This window comes from Phacochoerus africanus, chromosome 11 (genome assembly GCF_016906955.1).
Source record: "Phacochoerus africanus isolate WHEZ1 chromosome 11, ROS_Pafr_v1, whole genome shotgun sequence".
NCBI classification, from domain to species: domain Eukaryota; kingdom Metazoa; phylum Chordata; class Mammalia; order Artiodactyla; family Suidae; genus Phacochoerus; species Phacochoerus africanus.
In genome coordinates, this window is record NC_062554.1 from 80,480,112 (window position 1) to 80,507,620 (window position 27,509).

Below are 27,509 nucleotides of genomic sequence, written 5' to 3' on the forward strand. Positions count from 1 at the left end.
TTTCTCAAGAGTTTATGAGACCTCCAATGACCTGGCTCTTGTTTTCTTTTCTAGCTTCATCTCGCTCCACACACTCTGCTACCCACAAACTCTAGATACTGGTACTCATTTATGTTTGTGGAGTGAATGAAATGATACATGCAAAAGGCCAATGAGAAAGAAAATATTGTTGCTGTTAGTAAATATCAAAGAAATTTACAAGAATTACAAATAAATGACCAAAATACAGTACGAAAAAAAAGCTTGAATTCTGTGGCTTAGCTGCTAAATGTAAATGCTAATGAAGTCAGTGGAACAGAGTTAAGCAAAATACAGACAGGCACAATTAATATTCTATTTTTGCCACAGAATATATCTATCATTCTAGATAAGTATATCAGAAATGTGTCCCTTGAGGCATGAGGACTTCAGGTGATAAAGGGTGACTAAATGTGCCTTTCTTCAGTGCTATAAGCAGACAATTCAAAGCTGTTTGTCACTGATGGAGGGTTAAGAGCTTTATTTTGACAGTCTTTTATTCATATATTTGAAAAACAAGACATAAAATCAGAAGTCAATTGGAAATGCTCTAACATGTTAACAGCTACTAGTTTGTGGAGCCTTAAATCATTAGGCAAAATCAGAAGTCAATTGGACTGCACTTATGTGTTAAGAGCCACTAGTTTGCAAGGTTTTAAACTATCAGACTTAGTCACAAGTAAGACTAATATAACAGTAGGGTCATCATTATATCATTCATTCCTCTTCAGTTACTCTGATCTGTGAGATCTGTTTTAATTATGCTTTTATTGGCTTTAGGGTTTGGTTTGTATACCAATAAAATGATATGATGGTTTGTATGGTAAATAGGAGTACAAAAATCATTACAATAGAATATGTATGATTTATAGAATAATGATTTATAGAATAATGGTGACTCTTTTGTTTACCAGACTTTTTTCTTAGTGCAAAGAGGGGTTTGCATGTCTTATTTCCTTCACTGCCATCTTTTACTATTCCATCTACTCTGATTTATTTTTGCTTCCAATATTCTGTGAAAAGAAAGGCAAGTTTGGGGCTACCGCTTAGAGACAACCAGGAATTATAGTTTTCTGTTTTCTGTAATAGCTACTTAATCATTTCTATTCAGAAAAACTTAATTCTTTCTGCAGCACTTGAAAAGAGTGTGCCACCTGAGTGCTATTACATTAATCTGCACAGCATAAGTCATACATTCTGTTTCTTATAGTGTAAACCTAAGGGATATACAATTTTAATCTCTTTTGCTTTTTGAATTATTTTCTTTTCCAACCTGCATCCCACACCTTATGTTAGCTCTTTTTCACTCACCTTGTTCTGCTTAGGCAGGCGGATTTTCTTGCAGGCACAGTCCTTCTAGAGTCTACCTTAACCCTCTACAGAGCTGTTAAGACCCATTTCAGAGTCATTGTTTAAGATTTCAGCATTTACGGCACCACCTCCAACTCTGTCAGGTATTGGCTCTTCTTTGCCCACTATAGTCTTGCATCCAAATAACAGCATTATGTACTAAGCTATAGTGGCTTTTTTCCCTTTCCTCCTAGAGACCAATCTCACTACTACCTTTGCATTCTCTTGTCACTCTTCCTGAAAATTTCAGATCTTCATATAGCAGACTGCTTCTCAACATTCAGGTTTCACTTCAACTGCCTACTTGCTAGGGGAGCCTTAATTAACCATAAGGAAGCTCAGCAATTTCACTTTACTTTCTTGATGGTTTTTATCATCACTATACATTAATTAATTAATTAATTATTTTGGTCACAACCATGGCTTGTGGAGGCCAGAGACTGAACCTGTACCTCAACAGTGACTTGAGCTGATGCAGAGACAATGCTGTGCCACAGCAGGAACTCCAGAAACTGTTTTAATTACTTGTTTACCCATTTATTATCAGATCCTACCACTAGAATAAAAGTTCAATAAGGGCATGATTTTTATCTGCTTTGTTTATTATTTTATACTTAGAAACTAAAACAGTATCTAGGACCTAGCAGACACTAAATAATCTTCTGCTATATGAATAAATGATTTTTTAAGCTACTGTTCCAGGAAACAAAATGTTAGACTAGACAAATGTGAACAAGTGCAGTATTTTGAAAATTACTGCGTGCATTCAAGTGCTCTAGGACTCTGCTGAAGTGTATTCAGTGGACAAGCAGCACATGCATCATCTGGAATTTGCTGGAAATGCAGTCTCCCAAATCCCACCCACTAAGTCATAACTTGCATTTTAAAAAGATCCCTGGATGATTTGTATGCAGGCGAAATATGGAACGCATCGCTCTAAGATTTTCTTTGCCTTTATTCTGTTGTAGTTTGATGAGAACCAGATCGCCTCTTGAAAGGGCAGCTGTATAAAATGAATTCATCTGGACTTCATACCTAACATCATTTGCTTCTCTGTGGGACCTCCCTTTATATTTCTCTTTATATTTGGATGGAAACATTCTTTCAACAAATAGTTACTGATTGCTCATCTTTTATCAGGCACTGTGCTACGAATATTGTATACATCGTCTTGGCTAATTATGACAATGACCTTCTTTTTTTGAGATATAATTGATATATAATATTATTTTAGTTTTAGGTATACAACATAATGATTCAGTATTTGTATGTATTGTGAAATGATCACCACAAAAAGTCTAATTAGCATTTGTCCCCATATATAGTTATATTTTTTCTTGTGATGAAGATTTTTAAGATGTACTCTCTTAGCAACCATTAAATATGCAATGTAGTATTATTAACTAGTTGCCACACTGTGCCCTACCTCCCCATAACTTACTTATTCTATAACTGAAAGTTTGTATCTTTCACAGTAAACTTCTGACATAGGTATTAAAGTCTATTTTTCACTTTAAAGGAAATTTGAGCTCAATAAGTTTAATTTTACTGTCTCAAATTAGCAGAAGTTTGACTGGAGAAGAAGATTTGAACTGAGTTCTAATCAACCCCTCAATCCACTTTTTAACTGGTATGGTGGTAGGGAGCACTCAGATGCCAAGAGAATTAAGAATGGATGAGTCTTTGTCTCAAAGAAGTCAAGAAACCAGCACTCTAAGTTGTTTTTCAAGGCACAGAGATGTGTGGTGCCAGACACATGCTGCCTCAAATACAAGACTGTGCACTTGCTAATGTGCTCCATGTTTCTTATTCTGGCTTATGGTCACTGAACATCAGTGACCTGTGAGAATATGGAATCATTCAGTACTTGACTTCGCTTTTGAGGGATGCTTTAATCTACTCGGCTAATTGCTACTACCTGGAAGCCTTAGGACCTCTGCTCTTTTTAAGCTAAATCTCCAGCATTTCTGGCATAAATCATCTGAGAAATGTTGGCGGGGGGGTGGGGAGTTGGGTCTATGGCCATCACATGTAACTCCATAACTTGTCACATCCGGCCACCTTCTGGGGCTATTACTTTTATCTTATTTTTTAATATAAAAAGCGACCCTGAAAATAAGCTCTTTAAGAGCTGTAGAAAATAATTTCACCCCTCTTTCTCACATTGAAAATTATTTTTGATAAACATTTTAATTAGATAAGAACTATGTTGCATGATATTCTATCAGAGAATATATAGCAGAGAATATATAGCAAACCTAATGATACCAATATCAGGGTTAATTTACACTCTTTCCATATAGAGAAATGGAAATTTTTCTGCTTAGCACTTTGGAAATTCCATTTTTCCATGTCAGTGGCCCTACTATTAGGACGTTTTCAGCCACCGTATGTCTCCATTATAGAACTATTTGAGACTTTGATTATCTGAATGCGCATCCCAATAAATCTGGGTAGACACATCTGATTATCATTACGGTGAATGATGTAGTTCTACAACTCATGCATGCACAGACCAATGCAACCTGTTTTTTTTTTTTTTCTTGAGTCTTTCTGAGGTTAATTTCTTGCTATTCTGAATATGATGCTAACATTTTGAATCCTTTGCATGCTTGCCACTATGTATTAAACATCCCATAATTTTTGGCATGCATTTTCCAACATGAAAAGTTCTAAAGGACCGCTTTGCATTTATGTAACATGCTCAAGCACCCCACATCACATCAAGCTCTAGATATTTTAACCAATCTTTAGAAATGCATGTTTTACATGAAATACATAACATAGAACTAAGTGAATAAACCATTGTTTATACTGTTTTGAAGCCTTAATAGGAGCATATCTGGTTTAAACTCGTTTGTGAAACCCTATAACAAAAGGTTAAGAAGTAAAATAAAAATGATTGGGTTTTGTACTTTTATGAACTCAAAAAATTTAAATATTTAAGTTGATGTCTCCCACTTAACATTTTCCTTCACAATTATAGTTTTAAACATATTTTACTAATTCATCATTTCAAACATGTACTTTGATTAACATCACCTTAAACATTTATTTTGGCATCTTTGAAGTAATCCTCAAGTTTCCCTGTTTAATCCATTTTCATGGATACCACCAAAGTCTTTCACAAACTCTTCCAAAATATCTCCTCTCATTCTACTGTGTTTCCTACTATAGGATAAGAAAATTTGGAGTTCCTGTCATGGCTCAGTGGTTAACGAATCCGAATAGGAACCATGAGGTTGCAGATTAAATCCCTGGCCTTGCTTAGTGGGTTAAGGATCCAGCGTTGCTGTGAGCTGTGGTGTAGTTTGCTGACATGGCTTGGTTCCCCCGTTGCTGTGGCTCTGGTGTAGGCCGGTGGCTAGAGCTCTGATTAGACCCCTAGCCTGGGAACCTCCACATGCCATGGAAGCGGCCCTAGAAAAACGCAAAAGACAAAAAGAAAAAAGAAAAAAGAAAATTGAACTCAGCTTAAAGTAATGAGACTAAAAGTTCATTAAGATTTCCATAGAAATAAAACAAAATGAGAACTGAGATCAGAGGGAAGACTTTTTCTTTTCTTGGTAAAAATATATACTGAAAGTTTACTGTAGTCACTATGGTAAAGCTTAGATGTAACATAAAAAATAAACCTTGGTTTATGAAGGTTTTTATAGCTCAGGAGCCAAGTCAAGAGTACAGTGTTATTACATCAAAAATATAATAAACTGGAATTCCCGTCGTGACTGAGTGGAAACAAATCTGACTAGTATCCATGAGGATGCAGGTTTGATCCCTGGCCTTGCTCAGCAGTTTAAGGATTTGGCATCACCATGATCTAGGGTGCAGATGCAGCTCAGGTCTGGCATTGCTGTGGCTGTGGCACAGGCCAGTGGCTACAGCTCCAATTTGACCCCTGGCCTGGGAACCTCCATAAACTGTGAGCGTGGCCCTAAAAAGATAAATAACATAATAACAATAATAATAAACAACTGCATTTTAATGTAAGGTATCATATATATATATATCCCTAAATATCCCTTGCATCATTCTATTTTTTAAATCATAGAAATATGCAGATTGTTATGGATGATTTTTAGCCATCATAGTCAGCATTACATGTAGATTCCTTCCAGAAGGCATTGCAAAATCAAACTCACCAGTGAAATAAAATTGAGGGGGGGTAGTAAGCAAAAGGAGAAATCAAAGTAGAGAAATCCAGATACAGCCAAGATTTTTTTTTTACATCACACTATTTAGAAAATCTCTAGTATTGCAACTTTGTCATAAGATTTCCCTTGCCAGAACTGTACAAACTCTACAGTAACTGTGAAAATTATTGAGTTGTTGATGTCTTTCGTATTCTTCAGAAATTCACATTGACTTTATAAATTCGTTATTTATATATTTACTTATTTATTGATAATCAATGCAAATCCAATAAACAATTGAGTGCAAAAAGAATGGATGCTCATACGTGCTTAGATATTCTAGAAAACATTTTCATATAATCATCTTATCTAAACCTAAGAACAACTATAAGATATGTAGGTCAAGAATCGCTCTCAGCTTACTGAAGTAAAACACCCATGAATTGAATCTTAGAACTCTATATTCCCCATCTTAAAGCTACACGTCTCTTCGTCTTAAATGGAAGGTTCCAAATCATTTTTAATCCCTGCATTTCCTCTGCTACCACATCGAGATAGTGAGTCTGATTTATTCAATGTACTAAGTATTGCCTGACCCCATGTTCTCTTCCAGACCACTGAACACTTTCCTCTGGTCTCCTGCTGTATCCCATTTCCCCTGCAGCTCATCGACCATCCTGAACCCAAGGCCAAGTTTCCAAAATGCAAGTATTAGTTGAAGGCCAAATACTTGTTAGAGCATAAAACATCCTTATCTTCTGTCATTGCTTCAAGTTTTCCGTACATTCTATCCAGAGAAAGCTATGTGCTTTTCCCGGAACTGACATGCTGCTTTCTCATTCTTCTGGCATTTTGTGTACACTGTTTCTAAGTTTGATTGCCCCATCATCTTGCTAAGTCGTCTTTCAGGACTGGATTTCCTTCCTCTGCAAACTTTCTCTGGCTTTCTCAAATTGTTCATATGGAGTTGTGCTCTACCCTCTCTGTTCCCACAGCATTGTAGACATAACACTTTCCAAGACTCTATAATTGTCTGTTCAATCATCTTTATGTCCATTAGCCTATGAGAACTTTCTAACCAGAGAGTTTGTCTTATTCAACATCTTTATATCTAAAGTCTTGGGCTCAGTTATCGTTAAAACCTAAGAGTTTTGCAGTAAATATCTGATGGATGAGGAAATAAAATGAATTGGAAATACCACTACACTGCTTTTCTGAAAAAAGCCACTGGTATTTATATATTTCCAGTTGTTAGTTTACTAGAACTGGACCAATATGGCCTTAACACTACCCTCAGCTTGGCTGAACTTTAGACAGGTTTCTCCTGACTCTAGGCCCCTGACCTTACTTTTCTTAGAGAATTTATTTAAAAAAAATTGCAATTGTAAATTTTCTTTTTGTCCTTTTGAAATTTGTGTCAATCTTCTAGCCTCTTGCAGTTTTACAGTCCAGGAAATGAATCGCTTGGAGTTTGGAGCCATTTCTGACATTGAAACATCAATGAAGATAATATCCTGATCTCCCAGTGTCTATAGGATGGCAGGTGCCTATTTTCTTCAATGGGTGACAGTATTACAAGCAGATGATCTAATTACACAGAAAATCATCTGCAAACTCAGGGGTAACTCCATGTGCCCCATACATTCCATTGATCCATCTCTTCTCTAATATTCTCTAGTGCTTTTCCACTAGCTCATCCTAGTGCTTTAAAAAAAAGCCTTTCATTTTTGCAGAGTTGCAAAGCAGCTCTGCAAAACTTTGCAGAGTAACAGCCTAGGATAAAGGTCTCCTTGTTTATATAACTTTGGTGCAGTTTTCATTTTAATAAACCAATTCATATCCATTTATAATATGAATATTATCCTTAGCTTCACCTCCTCTTCTTTTGCTGATATATATATAAATATAAAACATATATATATATATATATATAAAACATATTGACTATTAAACATCATTAAACAATCTAGGATTTTCATCCTAAAATTTCTTCAGGATTTTTCTTATTTTTTCATCTTCTTCAAACTCTTTCCATTCTTAACTAAGTTTGTTTTATGTCCCAACTATGTTCTTTTCCTTGCTACCTTTATCTGTTTTGTTATCTTAAGTCTCTGTGTTTTCATTCTTCACAATTCTGGCAAAATTGACCCAGCAGATCCTGAGATAAAAGCTGCTTTCCTTCCCCCACAGCTGCCACTTTCCAACTCCAGGCCCTGATATAGTCAATATACAAACTTTGTAACTTCATTGTTGAGATGAAACTCAATCTAACAAGGTATAGTAAATAAGATGACTTGTTATAAATAAATGGTGAAAATTTAGGGCTTAATCTAATCATAACTTTGCATTTTCTTGCTTTGTTAAATTTAAGGCACTTGTGGTGTTAATCACCTACTTAGTGAATAAGGCATTAGGCAAAAAAACTTTTATTACTACATCAATGACTTCCTTCCTAATAACTCTAGTTAAGGATTTCATACGGAGTTAAGCTGGAAAAAAAAAAGGTAAAAAAAAAAAGGTAAGACTGACATCAGGCCTATGACTTCTGCCTCTGTTTAACATCAACTAACATGGCACATTTTTTATACATGTTCTCTATGTGTGCAACATGCTCTGTGTAAAATTGAAAACATAAAAATATATGAAAAATGTGTTTTTCAATAAAGGTCTGAGGTGTATTTTCTTAACTGAAATGAATACTTCAGTTTTATGCTCTTTCCTATTATCTTTATGTTGGTCTGCCTGAATCCCAGACTCTCCTGCTTTGTTTATTTTCAGTGACTAAAAAGTGAACTGACTCATGTTATAAAGTGTTTTATAAAAACACCATGGAAATTCTAGGAAAACTAAGTGATAACTTTATCTCCCACATTGTTTGAGATTAAACTACCCATGGCCATGCCCCTCTGAACGTGCCAGATCTCATCTGAGATCAAACAAAGCTTTATTCATTGTTAGTTCCTCAAATTTATTTCATATTTTCACCCTTGTTTAGTTATCTCTTGTGACTTTATTCTTAGTTGTTTTTGAGTTTGAAATTATCTACAATGTTAATTTCATCTCTTCCATTTTTACTTTTTTAGTAATTAGAAGTTAAACTTTCCTGGTTTAAATACTGACTCTATCCCACTTAACTATGAGTTCTCAAGCAAATAATTTAACTGTTTTATGATTTGGTTTCCTAATTTTGAAAAAGGGAAGCTAAACAGTACTTATCTTAGGTACTGTTATGCATATTAAATGATAAAAATCTTATAATGACGTGCCTAGGCTGAATATCTGGGACAGAGTTGAAAATGTTACATATTATAACAATACCATGCCTATTTTCATCACCCTCTGTCAGTGGAGGAGTTGAATATCCCCCCATACAACTTTGGAAATGGATCTGCTCCATTCTAAAGATCAGTGTGTTTAAATCAACTTGAATCAACTTCTAATTCTGCTTAGAATTAGGTATTAGCTTAGAAGCAGGCTTACAGAAAAGTATTAACAAATATCATTGTACTAGAATTACAATATAAACTCTATCATTCAGTAATTTTGTATTTTTCTTTTTGTTAAAGTGTTAAGGTTGTAGGGAAACAGAAGTCCTCAGAAAAGCCAATTTATGTAATTATGACCATTACACATTACAGTTCATATTTTGAAAATTATTTAGAGTATGTTGTAAATGCCTTTTGGGCCTAAGTCAAAAAAATTAAAGTTGCAGTAGAGAATATTTAGCTCACAGTGATAAGCAGAAGTATAAGGACATGTGGCATCTTCTTTTGTCCCTCTCTATGCACTAAAAAATTTACACTGACTTTGAAAAATGCTAAGTTAAATAGCTGCACACAACTACTTCTAGTCATCATGTCTCTCAGGAATCTTCTAGACAAGAAGAAAAAATGGTTCTTCTGGAAGTACTGTGATGCAGTTACAACGAATTACATTAGAGTACTAGATTGTTACAGGCTTCAAGACCCCTTCAAGGAGATTAAACTCAAAGCCTCTGGCCATGTCTCATTGTAATGCCTCTTTCCCCTGCCTTGAGCAGCCTGGGCTCCTCACTCCCTAGGAGGGAAGAAATGTGGCCCATTCCTCACCCCACCTCCCTATAATCCATTATCCATGCAAATAAGGTATCCTGCCTGAGACCAATTAAAAGATCAAATATGCCCCATAGAGAGATCAAACAATATTCAGTGCCTAAGCATGGTGTAGGGGGCTGGGGCAGGAGAGTGGGTCTCCACTCAGGAGACCAGTATTGTGTGGTATGAAGACAACTGTAGAGTGAGTTGGGGCCTTCTTTTTTAACTTGCGTGCATGTGAGTTCTCTCTCTGAAAATGTACTTTCGCTCTAATAAATTTGTAAAATGTCTGCATCCCGGGAACATGGAAACTGTGACTCTATCACAATGAGAGAAATTATATTACTAAATGAAATAAATTATACCTTTGTGTCATTCTGAAGAGTTATCAATACAATTAACAAAACAGTCATATTTATTATAACCCAATGGTTTAATTAATTTAGTTTTTAAAGCTTGTGTAAATACACAGTTCCATATCAAGCATCAAGGCTGTATCCCATTCAGTTCCTCTTGCAACCTTGAAGGGCTAGCTGTGGATGAGGATTCTTAGAGTGGCTTTTCCTTTTGTTTTGTTCTTTTTTTTCTTTATTTCCCCCTCTTTTCAGGTCTTGGTTACCTCACCTTCTTTCTCTGAGGGAGTCTCACATTTCCAATCTGTCCTGCAAATTATCAACCAAATAGTCTGCCAGCCACACTGCTGTGACTGCATTACACCCTCTAATGACTCCCTGTAGTTCTCCAGATCAAGCATGCATTCATGTCTGTTGTGTTTTAAGACATTCCACCATCTGTTCCTACTTGACATACCTTATCTAGTAAATCCATTTCCCATGCTCTGGATATATCTGCAACAATTCTAGGCTTGGGGGACCCCATTACCTGGAAAAGGATGACTCCAAGCCTTTATCATCCATCCCTTTAGGATGAGGTTAAAAACCAATTTTAAATTTTCTTATTCAGAGCAATTTTTACTATCTCTCTTTCTGTACTCCTGCATATTGGGATCTCTTTTATATTCACAAAAGTAAAAAGAAAGTATTGTTATTCTATAGATAGCTCTTACAAGATCACAAGGTACAAACAAGTCTGTAGTGTAATGGGAAAATTACAAAAAAAATTAAATAGATCTATATTTGACCTTTGAATCTTGCCAGGATAAAGAGGACCAAATGACTGTGAGATATACATTTATCACATAAAAATATTCATCAATAAACACAATGTAAAATTTAGTTCACTGATAGAGACTGCGGATTGATGGGTGATTAGAGATAACAGGTTTTTTTTTTGTTTGTTTTGGTTTTTTATTTTTTTGCCTTTTCTTGAGCTGCTCCCGCAGCATATGGAGGTTCCCAGGCTAGGGGTCCAATCGGAGCTGTAGCCACCAGCCTAATGCCAGAGCCACAGCAACGTGGGATCCAAGCCGCGTCTGCAACCTACACCACAGCTCACGGCAACACTGGATCCTTAACCCACTAAGCAAGGGCAGGGACCGAACCCGCAACCTCATGGTTCCTAGTCGGATTCATTAACCACTGCGCCACGACGGGAACTCCCTAGAGATAAAAGTTTTTAAAGGGAGTTTTTTTTTTTGTTTGTTTTGTTTTGTTTTGTTTTGTGCAAATGGTGGCCTTTAATACTGAAAAAGACCATGCAGAGTGACAGGATTGGACTAAACCTTCAGAAGGTGGTGCTGAGCCAGCCTCGCACAGGGCCCTAAAGCCTGATCCAGTAACAGAATAAGTCAGTCATTTATTTACATTTATGTTTGCCCCAGGAACCCAGAGAAGGTCTGAGGCCTCAGGCCATCCCTCCTCCCTTTCCTCCTCCCTGTCTTCCTACCTCCTCCTCACCCTCTTTCACTTTTTCAATTCTTCTCCTTCTTGCCTCTCCTTCCCTCTCTATCTTACCCCTTCTTCCCTCTTTCCTCCTCTCCCTCTCCTTTTTTCTTCTCCCTTTTCTCCTTATTCTTCCGCCATCTACCCATCTGTATCCCTCCAAGCCCCACTTGCTATTTCTCCCCGCCCCAGCCCCTCCGCCCTGCCTCCCTCAGGTTCTGCCTCCAGGCTTAGGGTGGGGAGGCAGAAAGGGGCCCTCAGCCCAGGGAGCACTTGTTGGTGTTCTTCTTGTCACAAGTTTTCAGGTCAGTGGTGTGGGGCTTGTTGCTGTTTCCCAATCTCCGGCCTCCTGACTTGAGCAAGATGTCCCGGGCCAGGGAACTAAAGGCCTCATCTACGTTCATACTGGATTTGGCACTTGTCTCGAAAAAACGGATTCCATGCTCCCGGGCCAACTTATCGGCTTGCTCCTTCTGTACCTTCCTCTTGGCCTCCATGTCACACTTGTTCCCCAGTAAGAGGCGCTCTACCCCAGCGGAGGCATTCTCTTTGATGCTCTTCATCCAGTTCTGAATGTTCTCAAAGGATTTCTCATCTGTGATGTCATATACTAGGATAATGCCCATGGCTCCATGGTAATAGGCGGTAGTTATCGTCTTGAATCGCTCGTGGCCAGCCGTGTCCCAGACTTGCAGTTTGATCTTTTTCCCCTCTATATCCACAGTGCGAATCTTGAAATCAATTCCAATGGTGGAGATGTATGTGTTGTTGAAGTTGTCCTCTGCAAAGCGAATGATCAGACAAGTCTTGCCCACCCCCGAGTCCCCGATCAGTAGCAACTTGAAGAGGTGGTCGTAGGCTTTGGCCATGGCGGACACTGGGGGTGCCGGGGGAGGGGTGGGGAAGCGCTGGGCAGCGGGAGGCGGGATTGGAGGGGTGGCCGACTGACGGGAGATGTTTTTGAAGGGAGTGAAACTTAAACAAAAGTTTGGAGAAAATACAAGCTAAGTGATTTGAGGAAGAGAGAACATTAAATTATAGGAGATTGTTCTAAACAGAAGACTGAGGAAGAAACTAATTCAAATATCATCACCATGAAATTTTTTCAAGATCTTCTGTTTTGTCCTCTGATGACCCTCAATAATGAAAGTTTGGACCATGTAGACTAGGCTGAGAGTCACAGCTGAATAAATCACAGTCTGTCCCTTTAATCTTCATGACTGAAGTGGAATGTCTGTTAGCAAATCATAGGAAAAAAGTTCTAGGGAAAGTGAAGTTTCACTGTTGGGAGAAGTGTTACCTTATTAATTGATCCAAAAGCTCTTTGCTTCCCCAGTGAAAATCACAAATGTGTTAGGAAGTACCAGCTCATTTCATTGAGTTAACATTTATAAGAAGTTGCTTGGGATCATCTCAGACTCAATAACAATCACAAGAGTTGGTAACAACAACAACAACAACAACAACAGCAACAACAACAATATAGCTATAGCAGATAGAGAAAGAGCATTATGAGCTCAGCAATTGAAATAGAGAGTCTCTGTTAAGATCAAACAAAGCCAAATCATGATTAATGAATATTTGCAGAAAGTAAACCTGAGAGTTCTATAAAACATTAATATCTATACTGAAAAAGAAGGAGTTGGTTAGTTGGGGATGGGCCAGAATGGAACTCAGGCACAAGTCAACATAAGGCAAAATTAAAGGCTGGGAGTTCCTGTCGTGGCTCAGAGGTAAGAAACCCTACTAGTGTCCATGAGGACATGGGTTCAATCCCTGGCCTTGCTCAGTGGGTTAAGGATCCTGCGTTACTGTGGCTGTGGTGTAGGATGGCAGCTACCGCTTAGATCTGACCCCTAGCCTGGGAACATCCTTATGCTGCAGGTGTGTCCCTAATAAGACAAAAAAAAAAAAAAAGTTAAAGGACAATGAGAGCAAGGATCCAATAAAAGATAGAAAAATTACTCTAGTTCACAGTTTTCTAAACCTGCCAGGGGGTGTGGTGTAGGGTAGTTCTAAATATTCTAAATCTTAAGGTTCTATCAGAACTACTCAACTAGACCTACAAAGCAAGATCTTAGAAATATTTTAAAAAGATCCCTGACACCTCCATCACATCACATAATTACCATTTCTTTCTTTTTTCTTTTTTTTTCTTTTTTTTTTGTGGTGAGGACATTTAGGATCTACACTACTAGCACTTTTCACATACACACCCCAATGCTGTAATCTATAATCACAATGTTGATCATTTGAGTCCCAGAACTTACGCATCTCTTAACTATAAGTTTGTACTTTTTGTTCAACATCTCCTCATTACCCTTCAAGTCCCAGGCCTTGGTAACTAGAGTTTTCAGATTCCATATAAAAACGAGATCATACAGTATTTGTCTTTTTCTGTTTGACATTTCACTTAGCACAATGCTAATACTACCCTGGTAATCATATAGCAATATATAAGTGTATCAAATAAACACCTTGTACATCTCAAAGATACAGTGTTACATGTCAATTACATTTCAGTACAGTTGGGGACAAAGATTCCTAAATGATTCTGCTGCATCAGCATTTGGGGTTCTGCTACACTGTCTACTCATTTCTGATTAAATGCCAAAATCTAGGAAGAGATTAATGGTTCAAGTCAAATTCTCATAGTTTTATATGTGAATAGTGTTTACATGTACTTATTTAATTAAAAAGAAATAATTTAGGTACACTGCACTATCTTATCTCAAACAAATTTTTGTTGTTGTTTATTTCATATAATAATTTAGGTATTTTAAAGAGACAAAAACAAATCAAAGTGGGCTCTTTTTTACTTCATAGTCTGATAAGCAGACTAAATAAGTTTTAACAGTAACAGGTTTTAATGTTGAAGTTTTAACAGGTTTCCTAATAAATAGATTTGGGGGTAATACCATTTTGTTTATAAGGTACTTTGATGACTGCTAGGTGGACTATTTAATCATAAATCAAACAAAAAATTACAAATGCTGCCCTGAAGAAACACACACACATTTGTATAATTTGACCCCAAGTCTAAAAGCAAGTATTGATATACATTAGTAGGAATTTTGCTCTTATAGGACAGAGTAAATATTTTCTAAAATTGAAATATAACTATATTAAGCTAAATATATTATATAATTTTCTTAGGTAAATCTGGTGCTAATATTCAGTTGGTGTGTGCTGACGAAAAAAAAAAGCACACTGATTTTTCTATTAAAATTTTGTTTTTTCTTTTTACAGTTGCACCTGTGGCACAGGTAAGTTCCCTGGCTAGGGTCAAATTGGAGCTGTAGCTTCTGGCTTATGCCACAGCTTGTAATGCCAGGTCCTTAAACAACTGAGTGAGGCTGAGGATCAAACTCACATTCTCACAGAGACAACGTTGAGTCCTTAACCCACTCAGCCACAATGGGAATTTCCACACTGAGTTTTTTAAAGACAGACCAGTTAGTTAAGGCTTCTTTTCAGAGTGCACGTTGTTTGTGTCTTGGTCAGTGAATATTTTTGTTAAATATTATAAATAAAACTCTCGGGAGTAATCAATAATTTATTTAGAAGTCCTGTTCTCTTAATTTCTACCATCCCCATTATAATTTCAGAAAAAAGCAAAGTAAAATAAACAAACAAAAAAATCATGCAGTTGAGTTTAAGAGTCTTAAACTTCTCCCCAATCTAAATCTACCTAGCACTTCAGTTCAACGTAAGATGATCTGTCATGGTTTTTTTTCTGCTTAAAAATCTGTAATAGCTTCGCACTGATTATTGTATCCTGAATGAAGGGAAAGAAAAATAACTTTTTTTTTTTTTTTTGCTTTTTAGAGCTGCACCTGCCACATATGGAAGTTCCCAGGCTAGGGGGTGAATTGAAGCTATAGCTGCCTACCTACACCACAGCCACAGCAAAACAGGATCTGAGCCACGTCTGCAACACAGCTCATGGCAACGCCATATTCTTAACCCACTGACTGAAGCCAGGGATCATACCTGCATCCTCATGGATACTAGTCAGATTTGTTTCCACTGTGCCAAAATAGGAATTCTGAAAATAACATTTTTGAGTACCTACTATGTGCCAAGTAAATGATCATCACGGCGATTCAATAGGTACAGTTTTCTTAGTCACATTTTTCAACATTCAAAATAGAGAATTGAACAATTTTTTTTTTCTGTCTGCCCCCAGGCATCAGTAACTTCATGCAGAGGCAGGATTTCAAGCCCACATTCCTGGACTCCAATGTTCATGTTCTCTCCATCATAACATGATTAATTCCAGGCATAAGTATCTGGTAGACACTTGATTAAAAACTAGTAAAACAGTTTATATTTTACCCAAGACTATATACACTAATGCATTTTTCAAAATACACTTTTTTTTCTTTCAGAGTATAATCTACCCTTAAAATATACCAATTCTATGTACCATATTAACATGTGGAAATCATCAACAGTATACCTTGCGGAAAAGGAACCACAGTAAAGACACAACTTTTAATAAACAGATGTATAGTTTCTTTGGAGGTTTATTCTTCTATGCAGTGTAACTACTTCTGACATTTTAGTAAGGCTTTATAAGCAACTTGACCTTTCATATATTTCTTTTTTCAAGCCTGTAGCTTGATAAATTGCCAGAAATAGAGCATTCAGGAGGAGAGTTAAAAAAACAAAAGAAAACAACTAAAATAACTCTGGCTTACCAACCAATGCTTTTTCAGATGAAATTTTATCTGATTTATAATCTCGCCTTTTGATTTATTTTTAACACTCTGCATGTATATGCTATTTTACATTGTGCTTTTGTAATCTGTGGTTCAGAACATACGCAGTAACTAGGCAAGGAAGCCCTAAGGAAGCATCAGTCCTATATGCTTATGAGGATAAACGTTAAAGATAATAACTGAATAAGAAAATAAAGAAATAAGATACATAAATAACACTTACAGTTGAACTCTTGCTAGAAATCTGCTACAATACTAAGGAAACCATAAGCACATTCACTTACAAACTGGCAGCACTTTTATTCCCCAGTTCTATAAGTAGCAGCTAAACAGTATCAATGAAGATAAAAAATAAAATCAATGTGAATCCTTCCTATTGTAAAACTCTATCTTCTAGTATTGTGTGCCAAGATAATGCTCTCTAGAAGCCATTAAAAAAATCAAAACCATTATTGAACTAGAGAAATCTTAAAAAGTGCTTGGCTTATGTATACATCCTAAGATGGAATAGAGGCTGCCTATTTGATCAAACAAGGAGAGAAGATGCAGGCAGAATGAGTTCCATAGCTAATGTGCTAAGACTTTTGAAGTCTTTACCCTGAGGGTAGGAATAATAAGCTGCTCTGCTTGGGTTTGGATGGACTTACAAAGCCAGGGGGAATGGATGAGATGAAATACACAGAATCAAAATAACAGGGGATTTAGGGAGTTACGATTTTCAGACAAGTTAAGTTACTGGGAAGTCAATGCCAAGAATAACAATAGAGACGCAAATAAGAAAATCTTGGCAGTTATTCTAAGATCATAAATTTTTCAAGTGATAAATTCTACAATGAGTCAGAAGTAGAAAGAAATGCTAGGGATCATATGTGAACACTCTAAAGGACATGAACATAAAATCACAATCTGGAACTAATAACTGCTGACATTTATGAGCGAGGCTATATGGTTAGGCACGAAGTGTTTTACAGGTTTTAGCTAATGTAATTCTCCAACAATTTTATGAGATACATATGCTTATTATACCCATATTATAGAGAAGGAAACTAAGGCATGCAAGTTGACTAATATGTGATCAATCTCTTGTGATTCTCCAATAAAAGACTGCTATATATGTAAAATCAGAAAAGCGTGGAAAGAAAAGAGGTCGGAGTGATTTAGTTTAAGGATTGGGGGCCTATAGGAAAGGAAAGACTTACCCAAGGTCACACCACAAGTTACTATACATTTGGGTTTCTAGTAACCATTCAGTGATAATATGGAGCTGGGGAGCTCCATATTATCCCAAGCTCCATATTATCACTGAATGGTTACTAGAAACCCAAATGTATCATTAACTTTTCGTTATTTTCTCATATATGAGGCCATTACAGAGAATATAGATAATACCTCACAGTATTGTTCTCAATTATCTGATGCACCAAGAAACAAATAAATTACACTGCTCCCAAGGGCCAGATAAATGTGCTATGTAAACTGCTTACAATAATCTTGAGAAGCAGAAAATATCATCTTGCTTTTATAAGTGAGGAAACTGTATGAATCAAATACAAAAGCATATATCACTTAAGCATGCAAAGGGTTAAAAGCATATAACAGAGTTTTCTTGCAATGAAACAGAAGAAACAATAAAGAAATCCAGCCAACCAAGAGTAGAACCGAAGTCAACAACTTAGGAGTAGGAAAGACAAGATGTTATAGATCTGATAACAATTAAATCTATGTAAATAAAGGAACTGAGGCTAAACAATTGTGAAACTTCATTACAGATCACACAGATGCCATGAATCCAGAAACTAAACTATCCAGCATAAATCAATAAGGAATTTTAATAGACATCTATCTGCTGAGAAAGGCAAGATGTTTTGTACATCTCCCAGTAAATGGTGTTGACAGACATTCGCCCCGTCCATCTCTTCAGTATACATTAGAAATGAAGTAGTTCTTGAGAAAGCAATTCAGAGGCAATCCCCAGTCCGGCATTGTTTCAAAGATAGCTTGGAAATCACTGATCATCCTGTTGGTAAACACATTTTATAGTATAATATACTGTCAATAATCTTTAATACTTTATAGCACCTCCCACTCAGAAAAAATTCCTTAAGGTTAACTGTCCGGGTATATTATTAACATCCTTGTATGTATGAGGCACAGACTGCAGAGATGCAGGAATGTTTTGAAACTCCTGACTGTTCAACTGTGGCCGTCACATTCTCATTTGGTTCAGCAGGCACTTGAATGGATTTGACAGGGTACCACTACTTAGAAAAAGTCTTCAACTTATGAAGCTTCAGTGGGTGACAAAATTCAGTTCTGCTTTAGCAGAACTGAGTATCTTAATATCAGAGGATTAAAACCCTTTGATACAAGAAAATAACAATTAAAATTCTGCAGCTCATTCCATTGGTTGTCCTTCTCTCTAAAATGTCTTACAAATAAATGGTCACTAATTCCAAACATTCATTTCCAATACCTGATGTGAGAGAGTCTAATTCCTTCTATCTTTTCAACTTAAAAGTAGCAATGATTTAAGTATTTAAAAGAACTCAGTTGCAACCTATGTTTCCAAAAATATTACAAAGGAAAGAAATATTTTTTATTTCATAAAGTTGACATGTTACAATTTGTAAATTTAGGTTGCATGGTATTTTACTTTGATAATTTATATATTGTAATACAATTGCCACTGAAGCAATATTTATCACATATATCATTACAGTACAGTATTATTCACTATATTCATCATATTGCATATTAGGTCTCCACAGCATATTTACTACTTGTTACAAGTTTGTACCATTAAATACCATCAATTTTACCCCCCCACCCTGGTACCACCCTTACTCTATTTTTCACTGACTCCTTTTTAATTTTTTTTTTTTTAGATTTTTCATTTGGGTGACATCACACAGTATCCATCTCCCACTTTCTATCTGATCCATCGCACCCAGCATGATGAGCTCAAGGTCCCTCACAAATGGAAGGATATCTTCCTTTCTCATGGCTGAATAATATTCCTCTGTGTATATATACCACATCTTTTTTTTTACCCATTCATCTGTGGCACTTTTTTTTTTAATTCAAAATATTAGAGTAGAAGATGTAAATGATGGAAGGGAAAGTAGTTTTCACAGTGGAATTGTGAAAAAAAGCTCTGCTACAGAAAGAAACAGCAAAATTAAAAGTTGGTATTTTGGAAAAATATTTAAGGCAAAAAATTAAATACACTAGAGAATTTATATAATAAAAAAGTTCAGGTGGATTCAGGGAGAAAATTCCTTTCCATTAGAGTGAAAAATAGAAATTCGTATAACACTGGTGTGTAGTGAACAGGGTTTGGGGACCCAATTAACAGGGTTAAAAGTGAGGGAAGGGTTCAGAATAGTGAGGGAATGAAGCATGCTATTTGAATGCCATTTGTGCAGTTAACTGTGTTACTGGGCTGTGCATTATGGCTTGAGAGTTTCATGTCTATGGGGCTTATTACTGAGTTTCTTCTCCTTCTGGTAGTGACCTGGCATGCTAAGAATCTTGAATTAAAGGATAGAGAATTTAAGAGTGCTTTACAAAGAGTACCAACCTTTTTAAAGTACTTCTGAAGAAAATGAAATAAAATTTTATGAGATCCTGAAGCAGGACTAAAGGAGAGGTACCAGCATATTTGGTTAATTTCACCAAGGGACACTGCAAAATACAAATGTTTTGATGTTTTTATGTGTAAGCTTTTCTTTTAATTAAGTATTTTCTTAGCAAAGAGAATCATTTTACTACTAAGTAAAAGGACTCTCCTTGATTTATATGGCTATTATTGTATTTGGTTCATTTGTATCCTAATCATTTTATTGCCAATTCTAACCACTTTCTAAAGTTCCGGCTTTCACCCTTGTTCTTCTCCACTTTGCAGTCAGACAATTCTATTAAAAACATAATTCTGATCCCATCATTCTTCTGAAGCCCTTCCAGTAGCTTCCCATTAATGTGGAATATTTCCCAGGTCCTAAAAGGCTCTCTATGATTTGGTTCTTGGACATGTCTATTCTTTTGCTGCTGCCTTATTCTGTTCTAGCCATAGTGGCCTCTGAGACAGTCCTGGAAAACCTGAAGCATACTCCTGTCTGGGATCTTCCTTCTAGCTGTGATACGCCTCTCTCTGATATTCACTTCATTGTTCCATCATGCCCCATCTCTAATTTTCTTCTTCTTTTCTTTTCTGGCCATGCTGTAGCATCTCGGGCTTTAGGCCAGGCATCAGATCCAAGCCACAGTTGCAACCCTAGCCACATCTGTGGCAACACCAGATCCCTAACCCACTGTGCTAGGCTGGGGATTGAACCTCGGTCCCAGTACTCCTAAGATGCCACTGATCTCAGTGTGCCATAGTGGGAACTCCTTAAGTTTCTTGTAAAAGAGGCACTGCCTGGCCTTTCTGTCTAAGATACTCTTCTCTCCATGCATGGTTCTCCATTGCCAGACCTTTCTTTATTTTCAGGTACACTGATGGTGCATTGCATATTTTTGTATGTTTGTTCTCTCTCTTCCCCCTAGAATACAAGTTCTACCAAATCAAAGGTATTATCTGTTGTTCATCTATCATTGCTGTATCTCTAAGTGACTAAAAATGTGCCTGGTACCTAGTACAAATTTGTTAAACATTTTCTGAGCAAATAAGTGAGTATGACACCTAATGACTCCAGATAATTATCATAAAGAACACTTATAACTTAACTATAAGAAATCCCAATTAAAAACAGTCAAAGAATTGAATAAATATTTCTCCAAACAAGGTATACAAATAGCAAAGAAGCACATGAAAAGATGCTCAGCTAGGAAAATGCAAATAAAACCAAAATAGGGTACCATTTCACCCAAGATGGTTATAATAAAAAGAAGAAAAAAATAGGTAGTGTTGATGATGTAGATAAATTAAACCCTTAAATATTGCTGATGAGAATGCAAAAATCATGCAGCCATGGTGGAACGGTTTGGCTGTTCCTCAAAAAATTAAACTAGAACTACCGTGTGACCCAGCAATTTCTCTCCTTGGCATAGAATCAAGAAAACTGAAAAAAAAATATACCTATACAAAAAACTTGCCTACAGATATTCACAATAGCACTATTCATAATAGTTAGGTGGAAATATCCCAAATGTCCATCAACAGGTGAAAGATAACTCAAAATGGGGGGTATAGAATATTACTCAGACATTAAAAAAAGGAATGAAGTACTGAGAAATACTGCAGTGTGGATATACCTCAAAAATACACACTCAGTGAAAGACCAGACACAAAAGGTCATATATCGTGTGATTCCATTTATAGAAATATCCAGGATAGGTACATGTATAGAGACAGAAGGTAGACTGGTGGTGGTCCTGAGCTGGGGGAGGAGGATAAGAAGACAGGCAGTGACTGCTTAATGAGTAATGAGTATTCCTCTGGAGTGATCAAGTGTTTTAGAACTAAAGAGCAGTGTAAGCAGCATAATATTGTGAAAAAAACTAAATGCTACTGAATTGTACACTTTAAAATGGTTACTTTCATGTTATGTGAATTTCACCTCAATTAGGGAAAAAAAAACATGATGTGTTTACAATAATTTATAAGGCCTTCAGGATCTGATCCCTGCTACATTTCTACTACCTCCCCATCTATCTCCCCTACATACACACACACACACACACACACACACACACACACACACACACACACACACTGTACACACGGTCACAATTAGCTCACACTCCTGCCTCCTGCTCATCCTCAGACCAGCCAGGTGCGCTCCGTCTCAGGTCTTTACCCTTTCGCTCCCCCTCTTTGGCACACAATCCCCATGCCTGCCTCAGGGCTTATTCCCTCTTGTAGGGGTGGGGGGCTTTGCTTAAATGTTGCACTTCAGAAAGGTCTTCCTTGACCACCCAAAATAAAATAATACACTCCCATCTCTCTCACCCTGTACATTCTTCTCCATAGCATTTATCATCATTTGACTCATTACTTTTTAAATGTCTGTTCCCTCTCTAAAATGTGTGGTCCACAAAGACAAGGACATTTTTTAATCGTGTTATATTCCTTATATATAAAACAGTTATATACACTGCCTGGCACAGAGTAGGCAATCAGTTAATATTTATTAAGTAAATTAATATCATTTATATAAAGTTCCATAACAAGTAAACATAAAAATGCTTAGGGACATACTCATATGCTGTAATATGGAAATGGAAAAACATAATGATAAACAAAAATTCACTTAGAAAATCACTTTGGAGAGGGGTTGAATAGGAGTGAGAGAAATAAGGTTATGAGGTTCCAGGGCCTTCAGTACTACTAGCAAAGTTCTAATTGTTTAATCGGAAAAATGTTTTAAAGAGTGTTTATGCTTTATGACATATAACATTTTTAAGAAATTTTTCATATGAATAAAATATTTCACATTTTAAACAAGTTAGAAATATAATTATTAGTATCATTTATACTAAATATTTAAATAAATTACTTGCTTCTCTTTCTCTCTCTTCTTTCAAGAGTATTATTTAGAAGAATATAGGGACGTTTGGCTAAAACTGCACGAAGGCTCCAAAACTAAGAATCACCAGCACTGGTGGGAGAACTCAGCTTTCAGTAACAGTGACTTCTGTTACTTCATTCCTAACTCATCAGGGAGGAGGTTTTCACCTAATCTTGTACATATTGCCAGCTGCTTCATATTTATACTCATTTAAAACTGTTTTCTTTTGCTTTGAGCAGTAAAAGAAGTGATGAATGAATTTCCAAAACCAGTAGTTATAGAGAGAAACGCTTACATACAGTCAGGAATCACATTAGAAGGCCTGACAACATATTTAAAATCATTTATAAATCAAGATGGAATAACTATGGTTCAGGCATGCAGTGGAGTCACTAACCATTGCAGATGTGGTTTCAGACACCTTCCTGCATCACTGAGAACTTTTCTCTGAACTGTATCAAAATCAAGGACACCACCAGCAGTTTTTAAAATTATATCTGGAAGTAGCTACTGGCTGCAACCTTGTGAAAGTTTCCACTGCCTTTGCAACTGTGTAATCATTTTGAACCCCAACCAATCCTTGCTTACCAAGAATCCTTACTTGCCATTTCCATTCCCTAATTCTTGAAAATTTATATAACCTTGTGTTTTTTTTGCCTTTATGATCTTCCCCAATTTTGTACTCCAGTAGAACACAATTCAAGTGCTTTTAGGATCTGTGTCTCCTGGCTGCAATCTTAACAAATACCCCTAAAACACATCTCTCTTGCCTCAACCGTGTCTCTGTTCTTGGAATTATTGGTTAATATTACATTTAAAAATATTAAAACACATGCCTTCAACTGAAAACAGAAAGAATTTGCTATGATTTTGATTTCTACTCTAAAAATTAAATTTATTTGTTGGACTCTGTATCAGCCTGGTTGGCCTCAGAACATTACAATTATTTCCTGCATATGCAATATTTTAATTTAATAGTCATAACTCCAACAGGATTGGCATCAAACAATCAGAGGAGATGATGATGGCAAATTGATCCTATTTTTTCCTATTTGTTACTTATTTGATCTCTGGTTGATCTCTGACAATTGTCGACCTGACTTCAAACCATGCATTTCTACCTTTTAACTGAAAGAAGGGAATTCCTTTCTGATCCTATAAATATTCAAGACAGACAATTTAATAATCCAGAGTGCCATAAATCAGCACAAATATCAATAAGCAAATATATTTACTTAATATACACATTTCACTTATCATCTTCTGATCTTGAAAACAACTTACTGTCACTGCATTTTCCTAGATTCATTGCCAGATACTGAGTTATCATGACAGTAAGTGACAGAAGTAGGATTAGAATTCATGTCTCCTTACTCATATTTGGGTAGTCTTTCCAGTATACCTCTGATGATGATGTCTATACACAGTATCCTGATTGTTCTATCCAGGGATATAAATCTCAAAAGTTCCTGAGAAGAGTGGAGTACTGCTTTGGCTAAATGAATTGGGACTTCATAATTGTGAATGGCCAATTTACAGTAAGAGCCTGTCAACATATTTTAAGGTTCAGTATCAATCATGATTTAGAATATACTGTGACTGAGTAAGTAATGAATAAAAAATTATTTATTAGAAATATGAGAACTCTTTTTTTTTTTTTTTTTCCATTTTTGGCTGCCCTGTGGCATATGGAGCTTCTGAGCCAGGGATCAGATTTCAGCTGCAGTTGCGACCTAAGCTGCAGCTGTGACAATGCCAGATCCTTCACTTACTGTGCCAGACCAGGGACTAAACTCGTGTACCAGTTCTCCCAAGAAGCCACCGATCCTGTTGCCCCATGGTAGAAGCTCCAGAAATACGTAGAAGCTCCAGAAATACGAGAACTTTTAACTGTGGTCTTTTTTTTTTTTTTGTATTTTGCCTTTTCTAGGGCCGCACCCATGGCATATGGAGGTTCCTAGGCTAAGGGTCTAACCAGAGCTATAGCCACCTGCCTACGCCACAGCCATAGCAACTTGGGATCTGAGCAGTGTCTGCAACCTACACCACAGCTCATGGCAATGCCAGATCCTTAACCCACTGAGAAAGGCCAGGGATCAAACCTGCAACCTCATGGTTCCTAGTTGGATTTGTTAACCACTGAGCCATAACAGGAACTCCCTGACTGTGATCATTTTTGAAAAATTATTTGCCAATTCTGTTTCCTATTAATTAGAGATTTCTAGGAGCTACTATTTGTATATATTTTTATTTTAAGCTGTATTCTAGCTATAAAGAAGTAAAATACCTAATTAGTAATTTAATGAGCTTACTGAAAAAAATTCCACCCTAAAGGTTAAGGTAATCGCACCCATAAAATACACACATACATGAAATACACTTATAAAATCAGAAATTTTAATGTGGCAACCTATTTCTTGAAACAGGAAAGGCAGAATGGAAGATAAATAAAGTTGTTGATTAAGCCTGGTGAATATCTTTGTACCCTAGGAATGACTTTGAAAATTGATTAACGACTCCAGGCGACCCACTAGAGATTTGTTATCCCTTCCAGAGGAGAAAATGTGAAAGTGTACTTGGCTGATGCGATATAGCCACCCACCCCTACCTTTCTGTAAAACTAGACTTCCACAAGCAAGCTGACCTTGTCTTGTGTGCAGAGATGGCCTTGTTTGTATATGTACCAAGGCCACTGTCTGGCTTCAGCGTAAAATGCTATAAATAATATTTTGGTTATAAATTCTTAATTATCTGCAAAATTTTTAATACTTTTTCTTAAGACAAAGTAAGCTATTGACTGGTAATATAAATCTCCATACAACTTCTTTACAGTAGAGACAGGAAAACAGAATTCAAATCGCATTTTTGAAAGATTAAATATTAATTTTTAATTGAAAATCTGGGTATACTTAAGTAATTCCTTAGGAGACACATGTGAGTTTAATAATGAACTTGAATTTGGTGACATAGCATCAGTTGTTCCGGAATCTTGTCAGTACCTCTATTTCATAAAAGACAGACATATCTTTATTTTTACTGTTTTTCTCTACCACAATTACAGTAGTGGCCATGTAGATAAAGTCTTTACATGATGCCCAGGGATAAAAGAGAGTAAATATCAGTATTTTTTCCATACTAACAATTATTTTTAGAGGTAAATGTACTGCCACCTATCACATTTATAGAATCAACAGTTTAAGTCCAAGAGAAGGTAGAAATACTTCCATATAATTAAAAAAATCAGAAAACTACCTTTCAAATCCTATTATATTGAGAAAGTTAAAAAATAGTTTTCCCTCCTGAAACATAGCTATGCCATTAAAAATAGATGCATCAAGTATAAAAAAGTACAAGCTATAAAGCAAAAAAAAAAAAAAAAAAAGCACAAGGGAATCAGATAAGAGAAAAAGAAGAAAACTCCAACAGATTATAATATTTTGGTGTGAGCTTTTGATTACTGTTTTACCTCTAGTCCTTTTTTAAGAGCCTTCTATTGACCCAAGCTGTCAGAAGACAACTACCCCATTTTTACACACAACTTTATGTCTCATATAGAAAACACATTTTAAAGGTGTTTATAATGAGATACACGGAAGAGAATTTTGTAGTAGGCTTATTTTTTCTGATACTTTATGAAAACTGACAGACCTATCATCTCTATATGCTAATCTGCTTTCTTCTCATCTAGAATTAGGTGCTCTTCAGAGAAATTCAACATTTCTAAGTGAAGAACCAACAGACTATTCAGATTTACAACTCTTTCTGGACCAGCCCTGGGGAGAACACTGAGGAAGTTGCTGTAAGAGCCACAGGGAGATAAGGCAGACATGTTGTTATGGAGGCAACAGGGAGAAGTGAAAAGGGAACTGACTTCAGAGCCACAGGGACCTGGGTAGAAAGAAGAGGTGACCTCCTTGCTATAGATATGTCACTTGGGCTGCATTACTTAACTTAAGAGCTGGAGCGTCATTCTGCTCAGAGTATAGAACGTAGCTCTTCAAAAAAAATGTTAATGCCTGTTCTCCCCTTGCTTCCCCCACATAATCTACTAACTTACAGCTTAGGTCAGGGAGACAGAGGTACATGAAATATAATATAAAGTGAGCATCATACAAGACATGACAGGGATAGAAAAAATCACTATGCAAAGAGAAAGCATTTGGTTCTGAGGAGAAAGAGTGAGGGAGACATTGTGGGACAGACTTTTCAAATTGGCTCTTAAGAAGTGAGCAAAATTTCAATAGAAAGACACAGGTAGGAGAGTGTATTTTAAGTTGGTGGAAAAACAGAAAGGTGTCATTTAGAACTGCATGGTTTGGTAAGTATCAAGCTTCATTCATGTGTGTGCTGGCACCATTCTAGGTACAGCAAATACATCAGTGAACAAGACATGACAAGCCTTTTCCTGACAAACTGCATCAATTGACTTCCCAGTACACGCAAGGAAAATAAAGTAGAAAAAAAATGCACAAGTATGTATCAGACTTTCTTCCCTGAAATTGTATTAGATAAGAGATACACCAGGTATGTGCTATGTGCTCAGAACTAGGTGCTGTGGATAACTAAAACCAAATGGAATATGACTCGTGGCTTCCAGAATTTTTTTTTCTAATCTAGTGGACAAAATGAACTCCTGTGAAATAATAAGTAATCACATTTTGTCACAGTGACTATAAATGAACTCAGAGTTAAAAACAGGAGATAGTGTAGGAAATACTTCATTCACAGGTCTTTTGAAAATGTTTCCATTTTCACTCTTCATTAATACAGACTTCCTGACAAATTTGTTCACCAAATTTGAATATGCACCAAAGTTTTATTCCTTGTACTGTTCTACTGAATGAGGATAAATCATTCATAA

At 36.4% G+C, this 27,509-nt stretch overlaps 2 protein-coding genes across 2 annotated transcripts in view; both read right to left on the minus strand.

Moving 5' to 3' along the window:
* THSD7A (thrombospondin type 1 domain containing 7A) overlaps positions 1-27,509 on the minus strand; it is a 442,541-nt gene that overhangs the window by 109,956 nt on the left and 305,076 nt on the right. The window lies entirely within an intron of this gene.
* Positions 11,499-12,350, minus strand: LOC125110907 (ras-related protein Rab-13-like). Its single transcript, XM_047752578.1, has one exon. The coding sequence runs from the start codon at positions 12,282-12,284 to the stop codon at positions 11,673-11,675; it is 612 nt and encodes a 203-aa protein (XP_047608534.1). The 5' UTR covers positions 12,285-12,350; the 3' UTR covers positions 11,499-11,672.